This window comes from Fistularia commersonii, chromosome 12 (genome assembly GCF_037954325.1).
Source record: "Fistularia commersonii isolate RoL2024-O1a breed Wild chromosome 12, RoL_Fcom_v1.0, whole genome shotgun sequence".
NCBI lineage: Eukaryota > Metazoa > Chordata > Actinopteri > Syngnathiformes > Fistulariidae > Fistularia > Fistularia commersonii.
This window is the reverse complement of record NC_141295.1, coordinates 3,454,735-3,470,321: the sequence shown is the minus strand read 5'-3', so window position 1 is coordinate 3,470,321 and position 15,587 is coordinate 3,454,735. Positions and strand designations below refer to the sequence as shown.

At 40.8% G+C, this 15,587-nt stretch overlaps 2 protein-coding genes across 7 annotated transcripts; one reads left to right on the top strand and one right to left on the bottom strand.

Annotated features, from left to right (window-relative positions):
- Positions 1-223: 223 nt before the first annotated feature.
- On the bottom strand, positions 224-14,976 carry LOC147228154 (coiled-coil domain-containing protein 149-like). 5 transcript variants are annotated; one of them, XM_086156397.1, is made up of 14 exons: positions 14,732-14,976; positions 14,059-14,220; positions 13,936-13,974; positions 12,001-12,108; positions 11,308-11,424; positions 10,987-11,159; positions 9,431-9,503; positions 8,714-8,798; positions 8,487-8,634; positions 7,766-7,842; positions 7,620-7,655; positions 6,910-6,984; positions 6,678-6,836; positions 224-720 (listed from the first exon to the last, which is right to left on the bottom strand). In XM_086156397.1, the coding sequence occupies exons 1-14, from the start codon at positions 14,780-14,782 to the stop codon at positions 587-589; spliced, it is 1,437 nt and encodes a 478-aa protein (XP_086012523.1). In that variant the 5' UTR covers positions 14,783-14,976; the 3' UTR covers positions 224-586. The 5 variants fall into 5 exon arrangements, with proteins under 5 accessions (XP_086012523.1, XP_086012524.1, XP_086012521.1 ...); XM_086156398.1 differs by lacking the exon at positions 224-720 and having other exon boundaries at positions 2,940-6,836; positions 14,059-14,256; XM_086156395.1 differs by lacking the exon at positions 224-720 and having other exon boundaries at positions 2,940-6,836.
- LOC147228155 (extracellular superoxide dismutase [Cu-Zn]-like) lies at positions 3,193-5,412 on the top strand. Of its 2 annotated transcripts, none has more exons than XM_086156400.1 (2): positions 3,193-3,331; positions 4,215-5,412. In XM_086156400.1, the coding sequence occupies exons 1-2, from the start codon at positions 3,318-3,320 to the stop codon at positions 4,828-4,830; spliced, it is 630 nt and encodes a 209-aa protein (XP_086012526.1). In that variant the 5' UTR covers positions 3,193-3,317; the 3' UTR covers positions 4,831-5,412. The 2 variants fall into 2 exon arrangements, with proteins under 2 accessions (XP_086012526.1, XP_086012527.1); XM_086156401.1 differs by lacking the exon at positions 3,193-3,331 and adding an exon at positions 3,359-3,526.
- Positions 14,977-15,587: the final 611 nt, after the last annotated feature.

Sequence of the window (15,587 nt, the reverse complement as noted above, 5' to 3'; positions counted from 1 at the left end):
CCAGGTTTGGGCAAACACTTATATTTATATAACATTTGCTTAAATCATCCTGAAAATAAGTGTGGATTTCTGCTCCCCCCTTAGCTAGCAGCATCTATTTAAGTGAAATTTCAGAGACTAAAAGACTTATTTTCTCCATTACACAAGTGATAGTCAAAGAGAAAGAATAAACAAAATAAATATATGATGTGCAGAATTTGTTTAATGGAGACATTGGGTCAGTGCAAGTAACGCTGCTATGCAGAATGCCGTGCACAGTCTTTGGTTCATCTGGGCGACTGCTTTTTTTTCATTAGACAGTGGTTACAAAATCATTAAGTCAGCATTTGTGACCAGCAGTATGGCTTCATGCCTAGAAAGAGCACTACAGATGCAGTATTTGCTTTGAGAATGCTAAGAATGCAAAGGCCAGAGGGAGCTGTATTGTGTTTTTGTAGACCTAGCACAGGGTGACAGGGTGCCCAGAGAAGAGCTCTGGTATTGTTTAAGGAAATGTGGAGTGGCAGAGAAATAGGTTAGACTGGTGCAGGACATGTATGCTAACTGTGAGACGGTGGTGCGGTGTGCTGTGGGGTTAACAGAGAAGTTAAAGGTGGAGTTGGGACTCCATCAGGGATCGGCTCTGAGCCCGTTCTTGTTTGCGGTGGTGATGGCCAGGCTGACAGATGAGGTTAGACAAGAATCTCCATGGACCTTGATGTTTGCAGATGACATTGTGACCTGGAGTGAGAGCAGAAAACAAGTAGAGGAAAATCTAGAGAGGTGGGGGTATGCTCTGGAAAGGAGAGGAATGAAAGTTAGTCGCAGCAAGACAGTATATATGTGTGTGAATGAGAGGAACTCGGGGGGAGCGGTGAGGCTACAGGGAGTGGAGATCGAGAAGCTGGAGGATTTCAGGTTCTTGAGGTCAACAGTCCAGAGCAACGGTAAGTGTGGAAAAGAGGTGAAGAGACGGTTCTAGCAGGTTGGAATGGGTGGAGAACAGTGTCAGGGGTACTACGTGATAGAAGACTATCGGCCAGAATAAAAGAAAAGGTGTACAAGACTGTGGTGAGACCACAGGAAAAAGATTTTGACAAAAATTAACAATGACCTAGATGACTGAGAACCTCCACAAACTATTGTTGATCACCCAAACTGAGTTTATACTTTTCCAGCACCACCCTTTACTTGATGTAGAACATATCTGGCTCCGTGCAGTGGTATTTAAGAAGGCCCTGGTTCCATTCCAGCGGGCCTTTCTGTTTGAACATGCAGCAGGTTGTTTTGAGGCTCTAAGCTAACCAAGTGTCCAAATCATCCACTGGTGACACACTTGGTCACAATAATTTCTATTAGACAATGTGGTTTAGTTATTTATGTATTCCTAATCTTTCAACATGTATTCCATGTGAATTAGTATTTTGGGAGTGATCCTGGTGGTTCTGCTAGCGATCAGTGGACAAGGTGTCGCAATGATAATGTGTCTCCGCTAGAGGTCTCACTATTCAATGGCTCCACGTATGCAGTCTCAACACTCCACTGCCTGAGGATCTGCCCAGAGTATTTGACCATGTGCTCTTCTAACAGGATTATCCAAATGGAACGCTCAAAGTCCTCTTCCAGCTCCACAGTCTACCCAAAGAGTGCTTCAGAGCTCGGAGCGCTGCATATTCATCAGTATGTAAATTTGCGCAGAGGGTGTACTTCAGCTGGTTGCCACTTCAACCCACAGGGTGTAAACCACCCAAAATACCCTGAAAAATTTGATAACTTTACATCCCATGAAGGCAAAAAGTACTCAATTATAGAATCTAACGCCATGCTCTTCGGACCACTGTCTACCATCTGAAGAGCCACAGAAGTTCATGAAAATTCTGATTATTGTGGGACAGCCGGGGACTACTGGATCCTGCGCAATAGAAATGCCGGCTAGCAGATCAGCTGCTGCATCATTGGGATTTGTTACCCAGCGCTCTGGAATGAGTATCTGTAATCTCATTTGAGGTTTGGGAGACAATAAGCCAAAGGCTATGCCATATGCTGAAGTAATACTTCAATATTGTACCCATCATTGTGATACAATGTTCTTTCTTGATTATTAAATTTCCTCCAGTCACGTGTTTCAGCATAGCTAGTTTTGTTTAAGGTTAACTACCATGGTCTCTATCGGTTGTTTTTAGATTTTTCATTATGTTCAATCCAAATCCCGCTGAAAGCAATTCAAACATCTCGTTCCCCCCCCGTCTTTTTAAGCAAACATATCGCCAAAGACTTTGAACTCACATCAGCAGCTGCATTTACTGTATTCTGTATTTACAAGAATACCTTGGCCCTGTTGGGCATTCCAATTCTTCTTAGGCCAGCTCTCGCATTAGCCGTCTCCCCACAATAAAATGTTTTTTTTCATTATTGCACGGTATTATTGAGAAACCGGTGAGTGAGAGCGGACAGACGGACCCAATTTAGACCTAAGCCTTTCAGATTCAAGTGTTGACGGACTTGTGAGGAGATTTGTGACATAAGAATTTACAGCAGCAGCCAGGCTTGAAGAGGAAACCAGTCAATCCTTTTGAGAGAGAAGAATATATATATGTATTTTTTTAACAAGAAGAAAATGTATATATATGTATATTTGATTTATTTCTAATTATTTTTGATCAACGTGGGCCAAACAACATGTGACAGAATGATAGTAGAGAGATACCATCAGGAAGAAGTTGGGAGGGCTACAACTCAACAGGAGATTATAGAGGCTATTTCAGCGATATCTGAGATCGCAAACTCACAAATGGACACAATGCCGGGCCCAGTGGACTATCAAGAAGCTGTCAGACAACACAGAACACTGGATCCATTGTAGGAAAGGCCCACAGACCTGGACCTGATCACCCTCGGTGGCTCCGCCTCGGGAGCAGGCATATGTGTGTGTGAGAAGCCAAAACCGCCAATGACATCAATGGACATTAGCTTTTTATTGCAGAAAATGTCAGAAACAGAGAATGACAATTGTATATATCTTGACGCATGCTTGTGTGGCGGGGATGCGGCGGTCTTCCGTTACCCTTCCGCCGTCGACGTTGCTACATTAGTGCAGTAATCCAGCGTCGGTTCGAACACATCAGAAACATCATCTGAGAGCGACTATTATTCTATTATTCTAGAGAGCTCTCCTCGGCTGGAACAGCTGAGACCCCCCCCTCACGCTCCGCCCAGGATTTCTAGCAAAGCCTCTGGACGCGCTTGCAAAACACTCAAAAACAGTGCACAGCCTCTTGCACAACTGACAGAAACTTTTTATTTTGTTTTCGCAATCTGACCTTTTCAACCAACTAACCATGCGTCATGACATGTAAGTAACCACTGCATCGGTTTCTTTGTGTAATAATGTGACATTAGAAATTAAACACCCGTGAGTTTGTTCACCGTGGACATTTTTAAGGTATTAGCCCAGATAAAAAAAGCATTACGAATAAAGTCAAATCAGTATTAACCACCAGCGCTTTTGGACTGCGGCTGTCAAAATCAGCATTAAAATGAAGTGGAGGTACGTAATTATATATTATTTCAAGTCTACGCTAATTCATGAATTTATTTATCTACATTTTTGACACTATTAGAAAGCATTTGGAGGTTGCACTTGAGCGATATCTCGAAATATTAACATCCTCTGCATTAGTGATTTATCACGGCTTTTATTCAAAGCCCGGTTTCAGTTGCGCTGCTGTGTTCTGGTGTTGGCAAAGAAAGCAGTAATAAAATACAAATTATGAATCTTCTGAGGTGGCATTGTTAAAGTACTGCGGTATACCAGCATCTTTTGTTTTAATATTTACTGCTGCGGTGCAATGAGGAAAGATGGTGGAGCTGTGGAAAAGTTCAACCTTTATTTCTAAAACACCAAAAAAAAAACTAACAATGGATTTCTGTGGAACACCCTGTATGGTCCAAGTCTTTTTGGAAGTATTTTGTTAGAAAGGAGATCTACTATTTTGTCTTTTAGCTGTGATTTGATAGCAAAATCATCAATTACTGTTATTAATATTTTTAAAATATCCACTTTCCCGGTACATCCTTTATTTTTATACTGTTGGCAGCTTTAAGGTTATGACACAACAAAATACAACACCTCAGAATAAATTGCCAGGAGTTACAAGTCGTGATACAAAGTGAAAATGCGGTTAAAACAAGACGAATGCATGTGATGGTTCTGATACTTCTATTTTGTGAATTAGCTTTTCGGGAGCGACCCTGGTGGTTCTGCTGGCGGTCTGTCGACGAAGCGTCTCGGCTCACGACGACACCGCGGCTTCACCAGAGGTCTCGCTCTTCAACGGCACCATGTACGCGGCTTGTAAAATGAGACCCACCGCCTCACTGGCCGACGGTCTGCCCAAAGTGTACGGCCATGTGCTGTTCAAACAGGATTATCCCGACGGAAAACTCAAAGTTCATCTCCGGTTGCACGGTTTCCCCAAGGACGGCCCTTCCCAGCCCAGAGCGGTGCATATTCATCAGTACGGAGACGTGCACGGAGGGTGCGGAGCAACCGGTGGACACTTCAACCCGCACGACGTCAATCACCCGAACCACCCTGGAGATTTTGGCAACTTTACACCCAAAGAAGGAAAAATCAACGCGACGTTCGCCTCCGACGGCACTCTCTTCGGACCGACGTCCGTGATCGGACGGGCGGTCGTGGTCCACGAGAGCGCGGACGACCTCGGGCGAGGCGGGAACACTGGCAGCCTGCTGCACGGAAACGCAGGCCAGAGGCTCGGCTGCTGTGTAATCGGGATTTCCTCCCCCAAACATTGGAATACGTCCAATAAGTATATGAGGAGAAAATAATCCCACGCCGGTTTGGCTTCCCCCTTTAAATAGTTGACACAATCATTATATTCTTTGGCTGAAAGGGTGATATCGCACTGATTTAATCAAAGGTAAACTGCAACCACGAGCTGATAACATCGTGGTTTCCTGTTTAAATTGCCTGAAAATCGAAACCCTTTTTCGCCCTGAACGAAAAACCTTATAGATTTCGGGTCATAAATCAAAACACAAATGTAAAAAAAAAATGTGATACAAAGACAACAGGGGGGGGAGTTTTTACCTCCGCCGACCTGAAAAATCGAAGCAGGGACGTTCTTGCTGTGAAGTGGAAGCGCTAACCGTTGCATTCAAGGCTCATTTGTATGAAAATAGTGTTACAAGTATAATCAATGAGCGTCTTTTACAATGTACAATGAACTTGACCTATGACCTCCCCCTTGTGGAGTCTTTGTAGACATTTATGCAAAATTTAAAGAAAAATTGATTTTGTGATTAGAGGAACGCGTCAGACAGCCAAAGATGTATCAAAACTTACGGATAATTAGGACCGTCTATGAAAATTAATTCACTTGAATAAATAAGATTGTATACACATTCCAACAACGTGCACAAATCTCTGTGGGCTGTTAGCGAAAAGAGTGATGTCAAAACACACATGAAAATCAATCAACGGGGTCGGTAATACGTCCTACTGTTCGCTCGCTATTGACAATTGCTTTTAAACTGTTATTTTTGTTTTCAAAAACCCGAAAACCATATAAATAAAGCGTTTATCCCGAGCCGACGAATATTACAGTCATGCAACATTTTGTCCTTTTGCTATCCTGCGCGTGTCAGTGGCTGGTTTAACACGCCGCCGTCCCGGTGGACGTCTCTTTGCTGATGTGGTGAAATCAAAACCGGGAGGTTTTCTCTTAAAAATCCACAGCGCGAGTGTATTTTTTTAGCTTGTTGGCATTTGGCTCATCTCGAAATAACCACTCGGAGCTGCCACGGCGGGTGTTGAGTGTTTGAGGTACGAGGTGGTGGCCATTTGTCTTCGACCCCCCCGAGCTCCTCGATATCCCGACGCTCTGTGCATAAATTGGAGAGTCCCTGATATGTGTTAAAATATCGGCTGGCACAATATCTTCATGTTTTTGTCATAAACTGTGAGAGAAGCAAAAAAAAAAAAAAAAAAAAAGACCTTCCAGGCTACTTATTGGCTAGCAGGAGATACGGCACCCCTTAATTCAGCGACTAATGCTAATAGTTAGCATATAATTCATATATATCCTTGGCTTTTGTTGCATTTGGATCCATCTGAAAATAACCTTTTGCGCTAAACGCAGGAGCAAGAAGTCATTGTTATCTTACGGGATTTCAGACACTAGGTAAAAATATACGGATGTGAGGTTGAAGGTTGCGACGAATTGTAAATCGGTTGTCGATTTCCGTGTCAGGTAGTATGGAAGCAGAGAGTGCGGAAAATTCATTCTGTCGAATTTTCACAGAGGAGACCGTTCGTCTGGAGTCATCATTTATAAAACTATTGTTACAGCTACATGGCGCCACTCTGATATTTTTTTCATTATCAAAATAAATAGAATTGTTCTATATCAGTTCCCTTCAATTTGATCCCAGGGGACGTCATATTTCCCGTCCAACGCAAACATCTGTACCGGCTTCTGGTTCGATTGCACATTTTTCTCCTTCTTCCTCCTCGGCAGGAGCGGAGTCGATGTGGATATTCTCAATAACTAGACAATCTCTTTCATCGCCGTCCTCTCCCTCTCTCGTGAAGTTCTCTGAAAGTTGAACCGAGCAGCTGATATTCGACGGCGGGGCTCGTTCGAATCTCTCAGCCCGAGAGGGGTCGCTTATACCTGCCCCGTCTTCCGGCTGCGGACAGACGACGTCTAAATCCACGGTAATCGGCGATCGGCTGCCGTCGAGTTCATCGTCTGCCCGCGGCGATCCGGGTCGCCGGCCGGAGGTTGTCGAACTCTGCGGCTCGGCCGGTACGTTTTGGCGCCCTTCTCCCTCTGCAAGAAAAAAAAAAAAATGGAGCATCAGCACAAGAAGGGATGCGTCAACATCAACAGACGCGTCATTCACCTCGTCGCATTTCGGGAGCCGCCGTCACAGCCTGCTGAGAGCTGCGAGAGCCGCGGGAGCTGCCGTCTTTTCCCCCTGTTGGGAATGAAAAGTCATTTCAAACACGTTCTCAAAGGAATCGATTGGAATGTAATTGAAAATTGATCAGTGATTCTGTAACAAAAAAATGTAGCTCTAGATTACTCAGGACTTTCCTGGCCAGAGGTTTTACCAAAATGGCTGCTAGCTTATACAGATTCCCACCAACTTCTATCTTTGAAAAAAAAAAAAAGCACAATATAAGATAAGATAAGATAAGATAAGAACAACTTTATTAATCCCGAAGGAAATTGTTGTGCCAGAGTTACAGAAAATATAACAGTAATAAATAATAAAAAGAAAAAGGCAGAATTAGACATAAAAATAAACTATAAACTATAAAGTGTCTCAGTGAAACTATAAAGTGTCTTAGTAAACAAGTGATAAAACTATAAGTGTCTTAGTAACAAGTGAGGTAAGAGTGCACAATAGTATGATAAAAGGAAAAATTGTAGTGTAGCTGTTATGAAATGAAATATTGCACATTTCTGAATATTGCACAGTTAAATGAAATATTGCACAGTTTTTGTTTTTTTTCAGTTAAAGATAGGTTTTTATGGCGCATACACTCAGTGATGTGTGCAGGTTTTGAATCAGTGGTTTTAGAAGGAGGTGTTAAAAGAGGAACATACTTCCATATTTTCCCAGAGAAACATTATAAGTCAGGCCTCCAAGAAGCAAGAAGTGAAAGAGCAGGAGAAGAAAAAACAAGGAAAAAAATTATAGCGTTAAAACAAGAAATACTGATTGACAGAGTAGGTTTTTACTGTATGTCCACCTGGTAGGCTCCATAATCCCGACATCTCCAGCGTTTTTAACTTCCTCTCCAATTCGGCAACTCGATTTCCCAGAATCCTGGGGAAACAAAGTCCAGTGACCGACAAAAAAAAAAAAAAAAGACACACTTGCAAATTGTGGCCCTTGGAACAATATTTTGTAGCCCCCTGCCTGAATCTTTGTGTTAGTGTGTGTTTGTGTAACTTTGCAATGAATTTTTTGCTTCAAAATTTGAAAAAAAATTTTTGGGGGGAATGAAAAAGCATCTAGTGACATTGTTAAAACAATCTTTTTTTTCTCATTTCTATGCAAACCACAAAAATGATTGCAAAAAAAAAAAAAAAAAACGGGCAAAATTAAAAACGTTAATTTAATAACCTGAATAGCCACCATTAATATTATTCCTCCTGCTACCAATCAATTTTTTAATATATTTTTGAGGCAAATTTTCCCACTACGACAAGATTTTCTCTTTCAACACGACAATATTTTTAGAAACTCATTTTTAGTATTAATTCGTCATGTATTTTTGAGTGGAACAGTTCATTACATATAAAGATTTTTATAATTGACCTGTTTATCTCCTTTACACTAAAACAAAGGAAAAAATTTGGACTTGGTGTGACTTCTAGGTAATGATTTTACCGGTCCGGTGACGTCAAATCAGGCCGTGACAAAATGAGTTTTACACCCCTGATCTAAGAGAAGAGAGATTCAAGTACTTATTGGTCTGGCGCTGGTGCTGAATCACCATGTTCTTCTCATGGATGGTTTCCAGCAGAGCTGTTGCAAGGGACTTGAGGTCGGAGATTGACTGGGGAGTCACCGGTAAGCTGCAACCGTTTTCTTCCGCTAACAACAGTTCCTTCACTGCACACACATCACGAGTCACTACAGACACGGAGGCTGCCGCGAATTTGCATCATTTCATTTTGTGTTTCTTACTGACCTTGTTTGGCCGACAGCACCCCGGTGAGCGCGCTGCTGGTGGGCTTCCCGTAAATTTTTGAGTTCTTCCTGCACTCCAGTGCACCCTGTGATTGGTCAAAACAAAAAAAGGTGATACTGGATACTTTCACACAAAACTCAGCAGGGTATATGTAAATATGGTTGCATCAGTGAAGAGATGAAAAGTGTCATTTACTTAGACTGGGATGTTGAAAAGTCATTAATACATGACATATGATTGGTCAAAAAAGGACCCCAAGAAATAAATATGATCATAGCAAAGAATAAATAAAAATGACAACTGTTCAGTTTTCTACAACCTTATTTATTCATTTTTGAATAAACGGTGAACTGAACATTGATAAATTCATTATTTGCTGAAAATCCTCATATTTCCAATAAACGCTTACTATAAGATTTGTTTCCTGCATTTTTTTTTCCAATTCTTGACAAAACGGTGATGCTGGATACAACAAAATCTACACATACTGTGACCGAAAGAAATAGATATGGTCACATTTATGAATAAATTACTGTGATTATAGTTAAAAAGTTAAATCCTTATCTATTTGTGTATCAATTCATTTATCATAAAAAACAGCAAATTGGAGCTCCTTCCAGATGTCAGTACCTTATGATTGCTTTCAACGATAAACGCATAATATAAAAAAAAGAATCAAAATACAGAGAAAAAGAAAAACAGACCGAATGTAGTTACCTTGTATTTTACTAGGTTTGTTTTCAGCAGGCTGACCTCTTCCTGAAACTGACTCAGCCTTTCATGCAAATACCTGAGCACAATAAAGAGAAACAAGAAATGTCATATCTTGGCTGTAACAACGGTTAAAAGATAACTTCAGTTAGTAACAGTTGGTCACTTTTGAGGGATAAAGTTAATAAGGCATATGAAAGCAACAGGAAGCTACACTGCGAGCAGAGGTTAGCATTTGTAAGCAGCAGTGCCAAGAGAGAATACCACAGTGCTAGGGATGCAGTATTAGCTTCTAGAACGCAGATTGAGCCGTGTTGTGACTCTGCAGATCGAGAAAAAGTATACAACAGGGTGCCAAGAGAGGAACTATGGCACTGTATGAGGAAGTCTGCAGTAGCAGAGAAGTATGTTAGACTGGTGCAAGACATGTATCAGAATTGTGAGACAGTAGTGAAGTGTGCCGTAGGCATGATAGAGGGGTTCAGGGTGGAGTTGGGACTAGATCAGGGATCAGCTTTGAGCCTTGTGCTTTTGTAGACCTGGAAAAAGCATACAACAGGGTGCCAAGAGAGGAACTCTGGTATTGTATGAGGAAATTTGGAGTGGCAGAGAAGTATGTAAGACTGGTGCAAGACATGTATGCTAGCTGTGAGACAGTGGTGCGGTGTGCTGTAGGGGTAACAGAAGTTCAAGGTGGAGGTGGGACTCCATCAGGGATCAGCTCTGAGCCCCTTCTTGTTTGCAGTAGTGAAGGACAGGCTCACAGATGAGGTTAGACAGAAATCTCCATGGACCATGATGTTTGTGGAGGTTCCAATCATCCAAGTCATGGTGAGCTCTTGTCAAAATCCCCGTTGCGGCAACTGGACTTGAATTTCCTCACTTGAAGATGTCTCACCCCTCATCCGAGAGGCTTCTTCAATTCTGAGAACTGAACATGGACTATGGACTTTGACGTATGCAGATGACATTGTGATCAGTAGTGGGAGCAGGGAGCTGTTGGAGGAAAATCTTGAGGTATGGAGGTATGCAGCATAGCCATGGCAAAAAAGAATACATGTGTGTGAATGATATCAGGATAAAGTTGAGGTGGGACAGCCAGGCAGGAGGCCTAGAGGAAGACCGAAAGAGGACATGAAGTCGGTCGATGTGAGAGAAGAGGATGCAAAAAATAGGTTTAGAGAGAGGAAGATGATTCGCTCTGACCACTTGCCGAAAAGAAAAAGTAGTAAAAGATGAAAGTAGATATGTTGCTGAAACAATATGTTGTTGTTGATGTCTGCTGTGTATTTATTTGTGGATTTTTTTTGTCTTGCTATCTTCAGCCTTTCTATTTATATTCATATTTATTTCCTTTTTTTTTTTGTGTGTTTTTTTGGGACATTATAACTGTTATGCTGCTGTGACAAAGGAATTTCCCCTAAGGGGATCAATCAAGTTTACCTTACCTTATCTTATCTTATCTTATCTTATCTTAGCTTAGCTTAGCTTAGCTTAGCTTACCTTACCTTACGTACAGGGAAAGGGCTATTTAGCAAACGTATTAAAAATCTTGCACCAACCTGTTCTCCATGCAGAGCGCATCGATGTCCAAAACCCGGAGGTCATCGTTCCCCACGAGGTGGTTCATCTCCAGGTTGAGGCGATGAGCTTTCTGCTGAAAGACATCCCGCTCCGCTCGAACATCCTGGAGCTCGTCCGTCAGAGACTTCACGCTGTGTTCCAGCACTTCGTTCTGCAGCCACAGAGATGAAACCCTGTGAGCTTGATAAGTGTCAGAGAAGCTGCTTGCAAAGTGTCTTTTATTCTAATCAGGTTTGGCATGTTTTGTCAATCTAAAGTGGAATTTAAATGGGGTTCGATTATTTCTTCGCTGTTTTCACCTGTTCTCGGGCTCTCTCCAACTGTTTGACCAGATCCTCCCGTTCATGCGCTGGAAAATGTCGGGCCCCGACTTCCTCGTCGCCCAGCCTCTGTTTAGTGATGGTCATCCGTAGCAGCTGTTGTTAAAATAGACCACTGCATCATAAGTTCACTTTGAATTAAAAACATTTTAATACATACTAGAATGTGTGACATCATTTTGCAATAAAAAAAAATCTCTAGAGGATGTGTAATTTAATACTAGAAAGAATATTTGTGAGTTCAATACTGTACAAACACATACATTTCCAAAATTGAAAGCCTACTTTTGTGAGAAGAAATGTAAAATAGGCCAAACTAACAGATCCAATTGCAAACCCACTACATTTATCACAAACTTTTATTATCACTGTCCGCTCTGTGTGTGTAATAAACGGACTGAAGACTTTAAATACAAAATTTAAAAAAAAAAAAAAAAACCCTCACTAACCCAAGCTTACTGTTCTGTATATTTCCTGTGTATCATGTATTTGCAAGTGTATTTGCAGTCCCTATGTCCTCTATTGTAAGTCGCTTTGCAAATGCAATGTAATGTAATGTAATGTAAAATACAGATGAGATAAAATCATATCCAGCCGGTGGGAGTTATCTGTAAAAATCAGCAGATATATTGCAATTCTAAAGATTAAATGATTCGATTAGAACAGCGGTACCTTGTTGTCACCCTGCGCCTCCAGCAGCCGCTGCTTCAGGTCTTTCACCTCCTCTGAGAGCTTGTTACTCTTCTCACCAGAATCTCTGAGCAGCTGGGCTAAATTCACCTGTTCAACAAGGGCCTTTTAATGCATTCATTCATTATAAAAACAGTTTATTCCGCACTAAGGGTCGCAATGTTGTTGGAACCTATCCCCGCTGTCATTGGGCTAGAGGTCATGCATCTGGGTGTCTTATATAGTGGATTTAAAAAAAAATGGGTGAGAAAAAAAGGTATTTTTTGCTTCAAAATTTGAAAACAAAAGGATTTTTTGATGGGGGGGAAAAAACGTCTAGTGACATTGTTAAAACGATCTTTTCTTTTCTCATTCCTATAAAAAAAAAAAAACACAAAAATGACAGCAAAAAAAAAACAAAAAGCAGGCAAAATTAAAAAGATTGATTAAATAACCAGAATAGCCACCATTAGCCTTGTAAACATTATACCTCCTCTTATACATGCTACCAATCAATTTTCTAATAAAATTCTCATGGCAAATTTTCCCACGACAAGATTTTCTCCTTTAACTCAATGATATTTTTAGGGTGTAATTTTATCAATTCGTTTTTAATATTCATTTTTAACATTAATGAGTTAATGAGTTTGACACCCCTGGGCTAGAGGATTATAATACAACCATTCAACCCTTCGATCACATGCCGTATATACCTTAAATTTCCGGACTACATGCCGGCTAATTTATGGATTTTTTGGGGGGGAGGGGCTAACAAGCATCATGCCACCCTAAACATTTAGCCTTATCACATTGGACCAATTAAATCAACGTGAAATTCTGAGGTTGTTCAATTCTGACATTAAAGAAGACGACTTTTATAGTTTTAGTACGCAGGAGGAAGACGAAGATAGCGATCAGCGGGGATAGGAAATGGATAGACTTTTCCTTGTGTTATTTATTATTAATTTTTTCATCAGCCGTGTTATAGGCACTGTTCGGAAAAAGCCTTTCCAGTAACTATTTATGGATGTTACCGGTAGGTATTTAATTTAAAAAAGTTTCTGTGTAACCTCTTTCTGTGTAAATATCTCATATTACGATGAGGAAACCTGCAGCTTCTAGACAAGTGCGATCTACAGGACTGTCTCAGAAAATTAGAATATTGTGATAAAGTTCTTTATCTTCTGTAATGCAATTTCAAAAACAAAAATGTCATACATTCTGGATTCATTACAAATCAACTGAAATATTGCAAGCCTTTTATTATTTTAATATTGCTGATTATAGCTTACATCTTAAGAAAACTCAAAAATCCTAGCCAGTTTGTAACAAAAAGGGTGACGATCGCAGATGTGTCTAAACGTAAACATATATTGTTTTCCAGAAAGCCACACGTAACCAAAAATGAACCCTTTCTGGGATCTTGACAGGAAAAAAAAAATTGGAAAATAAATAATAACATCATTAATGAATAATGTCTTTGTCTCGTCTCATGACAGATGAGACAAACAGTCTTTTCTTTGAATTTAACAAAAAAATAATCGTTCATACACTGTATGTTAAATACCCTGCATTCTGAATCTATTTTCTCTTACCACTATTTTGTGTTATATGACTGGTGTGTGTCAGATAAGGCACAGACTGCAGAAGGTTGGAATAGAAGGTTAGGTTACGTTCTATGCATGTACAAGTCACGATTACGTGGCCAGAATGGCAAAAAAAAAAAATTTATTGTCCAGGGGCAAAACGTGAAGGCAGGCCGTATCCGGCACCCGGGCCGTAGTTTGGGTACCACTGGTTTAAGAAGAAGCGTGGATTGAAACAAACAATACGGTCATTCACAATTGAGCAGTCCCTCATTTATGTAATGATTTAGGTTTGCGATGACGTGCTGCCGTTGCTTCTGTAAACGGACAACCGTGACTGAACATCACTTACCTGGTTTCGTTTCTCAGGAGGAAGAGACGGATCACCGTCCTGTAGAAGATGGGAAACAAGTGAATTACGACAGAAGACCTTTGGTTGACACGAATGATAAATCTGCGTGCGTGTTCGTCTCACGATTAGTTCCCTGTACTTCTTTTTGAGGCCTTGGTGTCGCTCGCGGAGCTGGTTGGCCATCAGCTTGTACTGATCCCTTTCCTGCTGGCAGCTGTCGAGCTCCTTGGACAGAATCAGCAGGGCTTCCTTCTTGCTCTCCAGCTTCCGCTTGCAAATGACAAACTGCTCGCGGATACAGATATCACATGACGGAAATCACTTCAGAGGAAAAAAAAAAAAAAAGCTGGACAAAAATGCAAAAAACAACTCATTGTGAAAAGCCAATGTCGGCTTATCTGCTTTAGTTCTCTTCAATGTTGATGAATATGCTTTTTTTTTTGTTCAATAATTGTACACCAAGTGGACCCAAAAGTGGGATCATTGTGCAAAATAATTGAATCAATCAAATTTTCAGAGTAGTGAGGTGAGAATGTGCAGTGTGTTGAAATGTGATTTTATCTAAATTTTCATAAGTTAGCTTTAAGCTTTACACTAGCACAAGGATCACTTAGCTGTCATATCAGTGATGTTAAGATAAAGTGAATGACATTCATACTACTGTGATTTCAAAAACCGAATTGATACTCTGATTTTAATTGTATTTCAATATTTAAGAGAAGACTGACATTGTGAAAGATTTGTGTTTATCATTATATTGTCAACATGAAGAGGAAAAGATTATTTGGGTGCTCACCTCATTGATCATCCCCTGCCACTCACTCTCGCTCCTCTTGGTCGGATCCATCTCCCCAAAACCCGGACAGGCAGAGAATTTCCTACCGATTCGAGGCGAATCTCGGATTCTCCATCACATAAACCGCGTCGTCTTCGCCGGAGACTTTCAGGGACATTTGCCTGTGGATTAGCAGGACGAGGTAGGAGGAACACACAAACAGAGATGTTATCAATGTTGAAGAAAGATGGCTCTGAAAGGCAACCGCTAATCGTTCCGCAAACTAGCATTAGCCAAGGTCACATGGGTTACTATTAGCCAATGGGTTGAGGCTACCTGTCTCTGACGTCATATATATTGGACTCGATTAGAAGTCCAAAAAGGAATATCGGTTTATTTTCATGTAAAATATTTAGATGTCAACCACGACGATGTCGTCTGTCGTGACTGTTTATTTTGAAAAAAAAAATATGTATTTTTTTTTAAATGAAAATTGCGTTTCAGCAGATGGCAGCGTATTTTTACTAATACGAAATTCCTACACACCCACATCGCCTTTGACATTTAATTTTTTTTCTCTTTGACATTTGATGTTTTTTTTTCTTTGACATTTAATTTTGAACCGACCACTTAAATGTTACGCCTTTTTACTATCAGTAAGTATATCTTTTTCTTTTTAACATCTTTGGTATCTTCATACGTCAGAGGGGCGTCACGACGCAACATCTTTGGTATCCTCATACGTCAGAGGGGCGTCACGACGCAACAGACTTTTGTGACATTGGGCAGGAATCAGTGTCACCTTAACATGTGAGATACTTGTGTCTAGATTAGTGTTTCTTAACCTTTTTGGAGGTACTGAACCTCACCAGTTTCA

Bases quoted from the DNA above. Each gene is read 5' to 3' on its own strand.
- LOC147228154 (XM_086156395.1), bottom strand. From the start codon at position 14,782: ATGGATCCGACCAAGAGGAGCGAGAGTGAGTGGCAGGGGATGATCAAT. The intron at 12,109-13,935 runs GTAAGTGATGTT...CTTGTTGAACAG, and splicing joins CTCCTGAGAAACGAAACCAG to GTGAATTTAGCCCAGCTGCT. The intron at 11,160-11,307 runs GTGAAAACAGCG...CTGTGGCTGCAG, and splicing joins TGGAGAGAGCCCGAGAACAG to AACGAAGTGCTGGAACACAG.